General features: G+C 45.6%; 1 protein-coding gene across 1 annotated transcript in view; it reads right to left on the reverse strand.

Moving 5' to 3' along the window:
• Positions 1–13,333, reverse strand: part of hcn4l (hyperpolarization activated cyclic nucleotide-gated potassium channel 4l) — a 44,295-nt gene that overhangs the window by 9,495 nt on the left and 21,467 nt on the right. Inside the window, exons 4-7 of the mRNA XM_063196339.1 lie at positions 12,326–12,487; positions 10,671–10,889; positions 4,532–4,678; positions 2,943–3,183 (exon numbers count right to left, since the gene is read on the reverse strand). Of these exons, the coding sequence (XP_063052409.1) occupies positions 2,943–3,183; positions 4,532–4,678; positions 10,671–10,889; positions 12,326–12,487 (769 nt within the window). The remainder of the gene's footprint in view (positions 1–2,942; positions 3,184–4,531; positions 4,679–10,670; positions 10,890–12,325; positions 12,488–13,333) is intronic.

A 13,333-nucleotide genomic window follows, 5' to 3' on the forward strand; every position in this document is an offset into this window, starting at 1 on the left:
GACATAGACATAGACGTATATATACATACCATATACATGTCTGTGGTTGCACAGTGCAATTCTACTGTAGGCTGACATGAGAGGCCTACAGCCAATGTCAGGTGGCAAGATGTGTCTATGATGTGGAAGATACTACACCGTCCATTTTGGGTGTTGGGAGAGGAAAGATAGTGGAGAAGGATGATAGCAGGACAACATGCCAAAAGCATCCACAGGCACAACAACTGGAGCAGCAGAGCAGCTAGCCCAGTCTACATTAACTTCATTAAGTGATTAATTATTAAACAGGTATGCTTTGCCAAACCGCAATCTCCATTCACAGGCAACTTTCTCACTTGTTAAAATGAGGGGCTACCCCAATCCAGATAACCTGTTGAGCTAAACGGCTAACCAACTCTCTGCTCACAAGCACAGTAACTCACTAACGTGCTATTCATAATAGCTACAGTAGCACAGTCTGGCTAACTAGTGGCTGGGTTAAACGAAATGCTGACAATATTGTGCCATTTCTCATATAAACATCAGTGTACCACATGTGTGTGCAGAGTGGTACAGTGCCATTCATCACCACTCTACATCACCATTTTGTGTCCAGAAGTGTCATTCCATGACAATTCAACCAAAGCTCAACTCGCTTATATTCTCAGAAAAATATCTGCAGGAAAAAAAATCCATGTGTTCCAAGATACCCAGAAGACAGAAACGAAGTTTATAGTGAGGGGAGCAAACATTACTGTTGACATTACATTACTTTTTTGACATTGTCTTTTCACTATAGTGGTGGTAGTGGTGCAAAACAAGCAAACAAGAGAATATACAGTAGGCTATTGTGGTGCTGTATGTCATGCCCCAGAGTACAGTACACATGGGACATTTAATTCCGAATTAACTCACTTTAATTCCGCTTTGAAAACGTTTTGTTCACAATTTGGAATTAAATGAAAAATCCAAGGGAACTCGGCGGAACAATTTAATTCGGAATTATTCATTCGGAATTAAAAACGTCTTGTGAACGTAGTCACTGAAGCTGTTACTGACCATGGCTGGTTGGCAGGTGCCAATGTCAAGCCTTGGTCCTGTGTATCTAAGGAACACATAGTTTCTTTTGAATGTAGAAACATGCTGCAAATGCATGGCTTTTGGCATGACCCAGAATGTATCGTCTTAAACCAGCCACTACCAAGCAAGACAATTTCATACAAACACAGGCACAGGCACGCTACCTCAGTTGAAATAGTTAGTCCAGTCTATTAGAAGCTAAACAGGCACATTAACTAGCTACGTTGCTAAGCCGAGTGGCTAGCCCAGCCCAGCCCAGCCCAGCTCAGCTCAGCTCAAGGGGAAGCACAGGCAAGCAGTGATGCGTCATCCATCCATCCAGACATAAACAGCTCGGAGTTAAACATGCAGCTTTTACTGGCTCAGGCCCTCAAGGTGACGCGGTGGGGAAGCAGATTCAGCACTTCAGCGCAGACAGTAGGGTAGACAGAGAAAGAGAGCGAGAGAGAGAGAGAGAGAGAGAGAGAGAGAGAGAGAGAGAGAGAGATGGACAGGCAGATTGAGAGAGAAATAGCGGGTGAGAAAAAGACAGAAGGGACAAGAAGGAAAAAAAGCAAGATGGGTGGGGGAAAGAGATGCCGACATGGTCATTTATTTTTCCAACAGGGAGCTCAAAGGGACAGCTGGCAAGAGACTGATACAGTATGTATGCCTGAACAAAAGCTCCACTCAACATACACTCGTGGCACGTACTTGTACCCACAAGCATACCTCAATGGGACAGAAATGTACCACGCACTTTCGGCAGATGTATTGTATGCATCAACACATCTCTTACACATACAGTGCATGAAAATACTCTGCATCAGTAGAGTAGATTATCCATGGATAGAAATGCAGCAGGCTGCGTAAATAGCCTGTTCGGCACAGAATATGGGACCTTTTATTGGCCACACCACTGGCTGCTGGGGTATGGAGTCAAATGTGCAGAATGTGCTACACAGTCTACTGCAGGGGTGTCAAACACAAGGCCCGGAGGCTGGATGCAGCCCGCCACATGGTTTCATCTGTAGAGACTTGTAGAGAATAAAAACTAAGAATGTCAAAAAAAGTCTCCTGCTCATTACAAAGTTGCTGAAGGATTTCAGTACTTGGGATCATTTTTTTCATTGTCATTTATAGTCAATGTTCCTGATATACCCGTTGTCATCCACCTCGAGATGAAACAAAAACATGTGATATTGTGCAATCTCATTACTGGTCCAGACCATGTAAGATCTTTATGTGGACCCTGGACAAAGACGAGCTTGACACCCCTGCGTGAAAACTCTCATTATGTCTGTAGCATGCAGGTTGTCCTGTGACTGTGGGACAGCCGTTTGAGTGAAACAGTAAGCTACATAGCGGAGTTGAGTTGTAATGTGGCGTTGACTAATGCAGAAAATTATAACAGAAATGTTTCTGATAGAAAAATAGGTTCTCACTTTCTTTGTCTTCTCCCACTCACGCACAGAAGCAAAAATATTACATCATACATACATATTCAGATATTCATATTCAGACACTACTGTCTCTCTCTCTCTCTCGCTCTCTCTCGCTCTCTCTCCCTCTCTCTCTCTCTCTCTCTCTCTCTCTCTCTCTCTCACACACACACACACACCCCTAACACACAGACACCCCTAACACACAGACACAGACACACAGACACAGACACACACACACAGACACACAGACACACCGACACACACACACACACAGACACACCGACACACCGACACACACACACACACACACACACACACACACACACACACACACAGACACACACACACACACACACACACACACACACACACACACACACCCCTAACACACAGACACCCCTAACACACAGACACAGACACACAGACACACAGACAGACAGACAGACAGCCTGACCTCACCTCCAAAGTAGGACCCATCTGAGATCTTGGTCTCCTTGCTCCCTTTGGTGAGCACGCTCAGCACGCCGTGCTGGATGAAGTACATCTTCTTGCCCACCGTGCCCTCGCGGATGATGTAGTCACCCGGCTGGAAGACCTCGAAGCGCAGCTTGGTCAGCATGGACGTCACGAAGTTGGGGTCCGCGTTGGCAAACAGGGGCATGGTGGCCACCAGCTTTCGACAGTTAAAGCTTATTATCTCCTGTGGATGATTAAAATGACAAGACTATGTTTTATTGTCATATACGTGCTCATACATGTCATTCATTAGCAATGAAAGATTTTGTGCTCAGCAAAGTCCCCGAAAGGTAGAAAAAAGGCAGGCAAAAAAATGTTAAGAAAAATCCTGTGACGTGTCTCCAGACTATGGTGTTTTAGGGCGTGTGTGTGTGTGTGTGTGTGTGTGTGTGTGTGTGTGTGTGTGTGTGTGTGTGTGTGTGTGTGTGTGTGTGTGTGTGTGTGTGTGTGTGTGTGTGTGTGTGTGTGTGTGTGTGTGTGTGTGTGTGTGTGTGTGTGTGTGTGTGTGTAATTATGTGACGTATCCTTTGCAGATGAAACAGCCTTACCATTCATGTTATATATCACTCTGTTTATATATAAATCAAATCTTACATTTGAACCTTAATCAAGTTCTTGAACCCTCCTCAAAGAGGGAAATCTTCTCCATCGGTTGTGTAGTCACAGTGGAGAAATGCATTATTTTATGATGGTGTTCTCAAGCTAATGTAAGCATAACAGACTCTTCTGCCAACTGATTGCTTTGGTCAATTCGATCGAGTCAATTGACCTTTCTTTGACTGATCTATAGACTGCACTGCGAAGACCACAGGCAACATGAGAAAACTACAGTTCCTATGGATGGAACTTCTTATATGACGAGCTGCTGTAAGGAGAGAACCTAATAAGTTAAATTTTCCATTTTGAGATGTACTGTAGTATAGAGATGCTGCTGGATGGAAGTGATGCATGCTGGGGATGCATGGCTATGCATGCTGGGGATACTTTATGTCTGCCATGTTGCCCTCTATGGACAACAGGAAAGAGTAAATCAGCTGCAGCATCCGTGTGACACAACCTTTAAGCAGCATCTATGCATATTTACCTTAAACAGTGATGAGTATTCTGTCAAATTGTTTAGGTCCTAATGGGTTAACGTGGAAGTTGATTGTTTTTTTTCCTGATGACAGAGGAGGGCCTTATCTGTGTTTTGGTAGATGTGGTGTTGACATAGACGTAGAACTGGGATCCTCTGGCAATATGGCTATCACTGCTCTGGCAGCCCATGAACATTTCATTTCAACGTGCAGGAATATTGTAACCAACAATTTATGTCAGTGTATCCCTTACTAGTGACACAGGAACATTGGCTGCAACATCTGGCCCTGCGGTCAATGTTCAAAACCCAATGGCCCTTCGTCCAAAAGAATTGCCTGCCCTGGTTTAGAGTGAATTAAAAGCCTGCAGAGAACACCATCCATGGAGAGGTAAGGAATGCTGTCTGCCTGCCATGTTGAACTCTATGGAGTGAGAGATGAAGGGAATAGTCTTGCCTCTCGTAGCGGCTCGTTGAGTTCTCCCAGGATGCTCTCCTCATCAAACATCTTGCCCTGGTAGCGGTGCTCATAGTAGTCATGGATACGCTGCCGCATGTCCGCTGGAAGCTTGTGGAAGGACATGTACTGCTCCACCTGTTTGTACTACAAGAGCAGAAGAGGAGAAACGCATTAGAGTTGTAAGAAAAGAACTTACACAGTAGAAAAAATACAGGTTTCCACAAATAACCCTCAGTTGCAATTATTGGGGAACCTCTGATAGCTTCTCTGATGGACATATAGGTGCTTAGAAGAACCCCAAGGTTATGTAAAAGGATGCCCAGAGAACCTTTAGGGGTTTCCCCACTGGGACAAACTGAAGAACTCCTTAACGTTCTTTGAGCAACCCTTTGATTTCCACTGTAGAAGAACACCCTAACCAAAAGGGTTCCCTGGGGAATAGTGCCGTTCATCCAATAACTTTTAGAATCTTCACACAACCTTTGGGGTTCCTCAGGGAACTTTTGGGAACAACTGAGGGTTCCTTGAGGAACCAGAAGAGAACCATTGTTGAGTAACCATATTAGTACATCTGAGGGTGGTGGAGGTGGCTCAGGTGGTAGAGGAGCCGTTCGGCAACCAGAAGGTTACAGATTCGAGCCCCGCTCTGCCTGACCCAATCCATATGTCCTTGAGCAAGATATTTAGCCCAGGTTGCTCTTGGTGGCAGGATGGTACCCTGTGTGGTAGCCACTGCAACTGGTGTCTGAATGGGTGAATGTGAGACATAGAAAGTAAAATGCTTTGGGCCCTGCTGTGGCCTAACTGTCTCTCATCCAAAAATAAAGGCAAAAAGCCCTAAAAAAAATATTAAAGCGCTTTGAGTGTCCAAAGGAGTGGAAAGGCACCATATAAATGCAGTCCATCTACTGTACGATTTACCATCTTTTTTGCAACAGGTGAGATACTGTACACCTAAAATGATATTGTATGTATTGACGAGGACTATATAGACACTGAAAATTATAAGAGCTTAATTTTCCTATGATGATTTGCAAGGGAATATGTATCATGAGAACAATTTACATATGTGTCAAGATGTAATGAGCAACAGCACACATTTCATCAGAGTAGATTATAAAACATGTCACTGGAATGATTTGTGACTGACCATGCCTTCAAAATGATTGGTGATAAAAAACGGACGTCGTTAAAATGATTTGCAGTAGTGGAACGCGTGGCATCAGAGGCGATATTAACATATGTCACTGAAATGATTTGCAGTAGAACATGTGGCGTCGGAGTGGCCCCCGTTAGGGAGTATTCTCTTCAAGTGCTTTTGTGTGTCTGCTCTGGGCTTTGTGTCCCCAGGCAGTCTGACGGCACACACAGAGAACAGGCAGGGAAATAGAACAGACAGTCTTCTCCCAGCTTACAGCTTTCTGTGTCACACACGCAGTCTCTCCAGTCTGCTTCTATAACACACAAGCTCCATCTCTCCCCCTCTCTCTCTCTCTTTCTCTCCCTCCCTCTCTCCCTCCCTCTCTCTCTCTCTCTCTCTCTCACACACACACACACACACACACACACACTCTCTCTCTCTCTCTCTCTCTCTCTCTCTCTCTCTCTCTCTCTCTCTCATAGCCTCTTCTAGTGACAGCCCCCTAGACTCTGTTTCACTCTGGTCTTGTAGCAAAGAATTAGACTTTGTTCTGAGAAGCACTAAGACTTTCAGACATTCTTTTCGGGGTTTTGTCTTCTCCCTCTTCTCTCCTCCTCTCCTCTCCACTCTTCCTCAAACATCCCCCTCGTATCCCTCTTCTCTTCTAATGTCTTCTCCACTCTCTTACTCATCCTCTTCTCTTCATCCAGTTTCTCCCTCATGTCTCCTCTCCCTCTTATCTTTTCCTCCTTTCTGTCGCTCCATCCTCCATTCTTCCTTCCTCATGTCTTCTCCCTCCTGTGATCTGAACTCTTCCACCTTGCCCTGGCCCTTACAGTTCCCAGTCATCAGTTTAGTGCACACACACACACACACACACACACACACACACACACACACACACACACACACACACACACACACACACACACACACACGCACGCGCACGCACGCGCATGCACGCAAACACACACAGCCCAACCTTAATGCCCACAGGATGTACACACACACACACACACACACACACACACACACACACATACTTAGTGTCGAGTGCAGTCATGGCTCTGCATCCCCTCTACAGGTCAGCATCTCTCTCTCTCTCTCTTTCTCTCTCTCGCTCTCACGCTCTCGCTCTCTCTCCCTCTTTCTCTCTCTCGCTCTCTCTCTCTCTCTTTCTGCACACATATTAGCATACTCAAGGACAAATACTTAAAGAGGAAGAATGACTTTACACACCTGCTCAAAATACCACCCAGAATGCAACAATTTCCTGCAGCAACTGAACCACTCAGACACAGGAGACCAGCAAAATGTACCACAATATAATATAAACACAAACACACTGCTGACACAGCCATGTGTCACACTAGCATGAGGTGACAAATGAAGTGGGGTAATGAGGCTGAAGGCGAGAAACACACGCACACGCGCACACACACACACGCACACACACACGCACACGCACACAGACACGCACGCAGACACGCACGCGTGCACACACCTACCCCATTACACATATCACTGAGGTTGTTGTGACCCTACATAGCCCCCGTCCACACACCAAAGCACAGCACCAATAGCACACATAGGCTTACACTCTCTCCCCACCCCCCTTGTCCATCCAATATCTTCTCATCAATTTAAAGCCCCCCTCCCCCTCCACACACACGCACGCACGCACATGCACAAGCACACGCACCCCCTCCTCCATCTTTCACCCTGAACTATATCATGACAGGTTGATCTGAAGCAGCAGTGTGTTGTCAATATTTCAATGTTTTATCCTTTACGCGTTGTAGCTGCAGCATTTGTGGCAAAACAGAATGTGTAATTCATGTCAGCAGCTGTGCTATTGTTGCTCCCTAAAACACCACATCATTGGTTCTCAGCCTTTTTTGAACAAACGCCCCCCTGACCTCATTATAAACCTCCCAACGCCCCCTTAACCTCATAATAAGCCTGCCAATGCCCCCCCTTATTATTGAAAAATAAAACAGAATAATGCTCCCCAATGGGAACTAAGCCCGCCCCCACTCAGCTGTATCCTTCTCATCGCCCCGCCAAGGGCTCCTTAACGCCCCCTGGGGGACTGTAGCACCCCCGTTGAGAAACACTACACTACATCATTGGTTGTTTCTACCAAAGATTCTACAGTGTCTTGTCTATTGGACAAGGCACTGTTGCAAGTTTTTGTTTACATTGTACTGGTCAGTCATTTTTCTTTCTCAAGTGATGTGTTGTATATCTTACTGACTGATCATCATACAAATCTCTTTAACCAATAATTTTTCAAATCTCATTTACCAATAATCTGCCTGCTTCCCAATAATGCATGGTATGCATAAATGCCTTTCAGAACATGCTGAAGCTTTACAGGGAAACAAAGAACCTTGTTGCCTGAATATTGATATTTGTGTGTGTGTGTGTGTGTGTGTGTGTGTGTGTGTGTGTGTGTGTGTGTGTGTGTGTGTGTGTGTGTGTGTGTGTGTGTGTGTGTGTGTGTGTGTGTGTGTGTGTGTGTGGTGTGTATGTGTGTGTGTGTGTGTGTGTGTGTGCGTGCGTGTGTGCGTGCGTGTGTGCGTGAATGTGTATCAGTCATAAAAAAAGAAACAGACAGGCCAGGCGATAGTGAGACAGCTGAGACTAGCCTGACAGACTATTTTCCAAAGGTGTAGATCATGACAACAATCAATGATCCAGGATGAAAATCAATACTTCATTAGCTGATCACTAATGCAGAATTGGTTAACAGAGGGTCAATTTGTTTCAATTATAGGAAATGGTACCTTGAGAATACAAAGGTGACAGTACAGTGTGTAGCCATGGTAGCCATGTCTTAAATCATATCACTGCTTCAACCTTATGTTCATAATTGTTCCCATTCACTAAGGTAACTATTAGAGAACTATAACTATAATAAAGATATTTCTGTTCTGCAGTGGCCAACGATAGCGGCTGTTTCCCATGAATATTTACAAGCAGAAGGTATGAAGTTTATACACTCTAAAAACTTTTATTACCTGAAATCATTTTATAGATCAGAAAAACACGTAGCTCTCTGAAAGTGATCCCAACGGTATCACTCAGCATGTCACAATCCAACGGCATCATTCACTAGAGTTGTAACGACTTTAAAGTTGAAGGAAAAGGGGGATAAGCAACAGCAAAACCTGTTGCTCACCTAATAAAATTCCAGTAAAGTAGACCAATGTGCTGTGATGTATCCCCTTTTTCCTTGGATTACTTGAACTGCACATCACCAGCACCTGGCCACTGGTTGTGCACAGGGATTCTGCTTTGAGACTTTTAAGTTGAAGTTATCGTTACAGTTATTGCTGTAGATGTGAATGGGCTTTAAGTATGGCCAGGCTGTCGCCACCTAGCACCTCTGCAGTATTTCATTTCACTACAGCAACTAGGTCAGGTAGCTAGAGAAGGTCATACGACAGGACCAGGAGCTAAGGGCCCAACTAAAGTGCAGATCAGAAGAGTCATCTGTAACGTAACCTTGTCTTTCAGTGTCCGTCTGTGGTTCATCAGTCATGACCAAACAGCAGTGATTGGTTAAATTAAAAAAGTACAAGCCTAACATACAGTAGAGCGAAACAAATCTGAATGCTGCAAGGTCAGATTGGCTCAACAAAGTCAGAGAAATTGGGGGATGCATCAGGCTACATAACTCATGGGTGCAGTAAACAACACAACAAACAACACACATACGTACTGTATGCGCAGTACACACACAGTCTCATAATTCAACTCACACTGTATACACACAAACACACCATACAATCACATCATCACCACCACCGCCACCGCCGCCACCATAACCATCACTCAAGCATCAGCATCAGGGATGACCTCTATTTTAGCTGTAATGGCCCTTTCATATCAACGGTGCCTACGTGCACAGGGGCGTGGGCTCACTTGTCAGAATCTGTGCTCTGTCCGGAAAGGTTAGCATGCATGAAAACAGATAAGCCCTTCCACACCAAAGAGCTGTGTCTGTTCGGTGCCCGGACGGGCTCCAGCGCAGGAGGATGGGCAAAATACTAGACTAGACTAGATACTAGACGTTGCAACTTCAAAATAGAGCTCGAGTCTAGTATTTCTGTCCGGGCTTGAGCATGCTGCGAGGAGGGTCTTATTAAATACAATGGCACAACAAGTCTTTCTCCTGTGCAGTGTTGAATGGGCTGTGTTTGAACAGCATGACACACGAGCACACACGCAGACTGTGGTGTGGAAGGAAAACTGAGCACACACTCATGCCCATGCCCCTCCACTGGTGTATCTGACTGAATGTTAAGACTCTGAAATATATACTGTACACTATACATCCCATGGCCTCCACTACACTCACACACTGACACAGAGATATTCACAAATATACACATGCCGTTCTCAAATCTATATATTCCAGCCAATGCTCAAACTACACCCATGACACTAAGACCCATCTTCCAACTCTCTATGACCATAAAGGGCACATCTAAACGTGCACACAAAAACACACTTAGTACATACAGTACGTACACACACAAATGCCTGTTGGCTAGGTGGTCTTACTCCTCCTGGTGCTTCTGGTGACTGAATGGGGACAGCAACTTGGCCAGGTGGTACCAGGTGGTGCCCACACACACACACTCACACACACACGTGCGCGCGCACACACACACACACAAACAGGCACATACACATGCGCATACACACACACAAAACAGGCACACACACGTACGCGCACACACACTCACACACACACTCACACACACACACGTGCGCACCCACACGCGCACCCAAGCACACACACACACACACACACACACACACACACACACACACACACACACACACACACACACACACACACACACACACACACGCACACACGGACACACGCACAGGTCTGCATAGAGTGGTGTGTCCCATCAGCAGATTCATGATCATGAACCCACGCACACACGCACGCACCTTCAAATACAGTACACCCACCTTCTCCTGGTACTGGCGTCGCGAGGAGTCCAGGCTCTGGATGAGCGCGGTGGCGTGGCCCACAAACATGGCGTAGCAGGTGGCGCCCACGATCATGCTGAGGATGGTGAGCCACACGTCCGTCATGCCCACGGGCGGGTACATGCCGTACCCAATACACAGCATGTGACTCATGGCCTTGAAGAGGGCATAGGAGTACTGCTGACCCCACGTGTCATTCTATGGAAGAACAAGAAAGAAGAGGGTGAGTGACTGCTCAACAACTACTGCTCAGCAAGAAATACCTCTCAGTCATCTGTTCCAATACTTTTGCTCACCCGGATAAAAAAGGGTAGGTTCAAACGAAAGGTGGTACATCCTAAGCGGTTTCATTATTTTGCTAGGAAATATTCTGAAGTTATTGTCTCAAATTCATTTACTAGTCTTAAAGGTACACTGTGTAGAAATGGTCAAAAAAGGTACAGCAACTATGCTGTTCTTTGAAACGGTGCTGTATACTGCCAAATTGAACCTTTTATTGAATAATTACTATATAATGAACTAATATTTACTAGTATGATTAACATATACTGTAATAAGTTTTGCAGCTAAAAATGGCTATTTCTGGAAATTCTAAATGGCGGACCATGGAGAAGATCCCCCTTTTCATGTATGAAAAATGCAATTTTCCCAGTCATAATGAATGCTTAGAATTTGATGGTGGTGGTAAGTATTCATAAAAAAGGTAACATTAGTGAATGGGTAGCATAAATTCTGGAAATAAACAACTAAAAATCTTGCACAGTGTACCTTTAAACCCCAAAGACTTCTGTGAACAGCAAAAACAAGTACATTTGCCTTGCTTTTCCAAAATCTTTAGAGGGGACTGTGCATTGCCAGGTATAATATATACAGTATTGATGCAAGACATGTAGGAGTAGAGAGAGTGAACAAGGTCAGAGAGGACAAGAGAGGAGGAGTTGCACAGCATGTGGCCAACAGCCTTGAAGATGGCAGAAGTGGACTGCTGATCCCATGTGTAGGTGTGTGTATGTATGAGAGAGAAATAGAGAGAGAGAGAGAGAGAGAGAGAGAGAGAGAGAGAGAGAGAGAGAGAGAGAGAGAGAGAGAGAGAGAGAGAGAGAGAAGGAGATGCAAAGCATGTGGCTCGTTGCTTTGAATTGAGCATTTGAGTACAGCTGCCCCCCTCATGAGGAAGAGGGAGAGGATGGAGAGAGAGAGAGAGAGAGAGAGAGAGAGAGAGAGAGAGAGAGAGAGAGAGAGAGAGAGAGAGAGAGAGAGAGAGAGAGAGAGAGAGAGAGAAAGCGATAGAAGTAGAAATGCAGCGCACACAGCCAATACAGTACATACATAGCCTGTGGCATACGGCACATGTATTGTACCAGAGTAATGGAGAGAAAGAGAATGAAATGAGAGAAGAAGAGACTTGAGAAAGAGGAAGAGAGAGATGAGAAGGAGGAAGAGATGGCACACATAAACACAAACACACGCACGCACGCACATACGCACGCACTCACACACACAGACACATGCACGCATGCACGCGCGCACACACACACATACACACACACACACACACACACACACACACACACACACACGCACACACACACACACACACACACACACACACACACACACACACACAAACTCACCACCATTTTGTTCTTGGCCACCCAGCAGTCGGCGGGGAAGTCCTGCAGCATGGGCACCAGGAACTGGAGGCAGCCGTCCCAGTGGCACAGCAGCAGCATCATGCCGATCAGGTTCACTATGCGCACCATGGCACTCGCCAGGTCATACGTCATGTGGAAGATCTACTCATACACACACACACACATGCATGCAAGCACGCAGAGACACACATACAGACATACGCACACAATATATACTCAATATATACACAATATGTACTCACAATGCGCACTGACCATATTGAATAATATACTGTATGTTAAAACACATGCATGTCATTGTCAAAAAGGCAACACAATTGTGTTTGGGGTACAATACTTAGTAGCAGCAGGTTTTCAATTAAAGTGCAATAAGAGGTAAAAGTGACACCAGTGCTTGACCCCCCAGCCCCCCTCATCCCACTTAAAGTGCAACAAAGATTAAGTGCATAATGCTCGACATTCCCCCTCTCTCTCAAACAAGCACACACACACACACACACACACAAACATAGACACACAGAAATGCCATTACAATCACATTCCCTATGTGGACCATGTGGATGTGGATTGAACATGTATGCATACATCTTCGCTCTTGCTAGAGCATGGGCTTCTTGTGATCGCACGGCTCTCGCTGGAGTACGGCTGTCCACGCAGGTGGGCCGATCATCAAAGTGCTTCACGGGGTCCACCTGGACCAATGCACTCGAGAGGCTGAGATTAGGTGGATTTTGCGGGCTATTGGGCAAGATCGCTGGCCGTGGTGCTGAAGTACTGCTAAGCCAGAGAAATGTCTATGCGGTAAACATTCTCGAGGTCAGGAGTATGGGGCATCAATGACAACTCAGGCAGTATCTGCAGATATGTGCCAGTTCACCCCCCGGCCGATGATGGTGAGAGAGCAAGGTGAAACGGAGAGGATTGAGGGAAGAACTGACAAACCGATCAAACGTCAATGGAAGGGAGGTGATCGGGGAAGGTGGTGGG

This window comes from Engraulis encrasicolus, chromosome 4 (assembly GCF_034702125.1).
Source record: "Engraulis encrasicolus isolate BLACKSEA-1 chromosome 4, IST_EnEncr_1.0, whole genome shotgun sequence".
NCBI classification, from domain to species: Eukaryota; Metazoa; Chordata; class Actinopteri; order Clupeiformes; family Engraulidae; genus Engraulis; species Engraulis encrasicolus.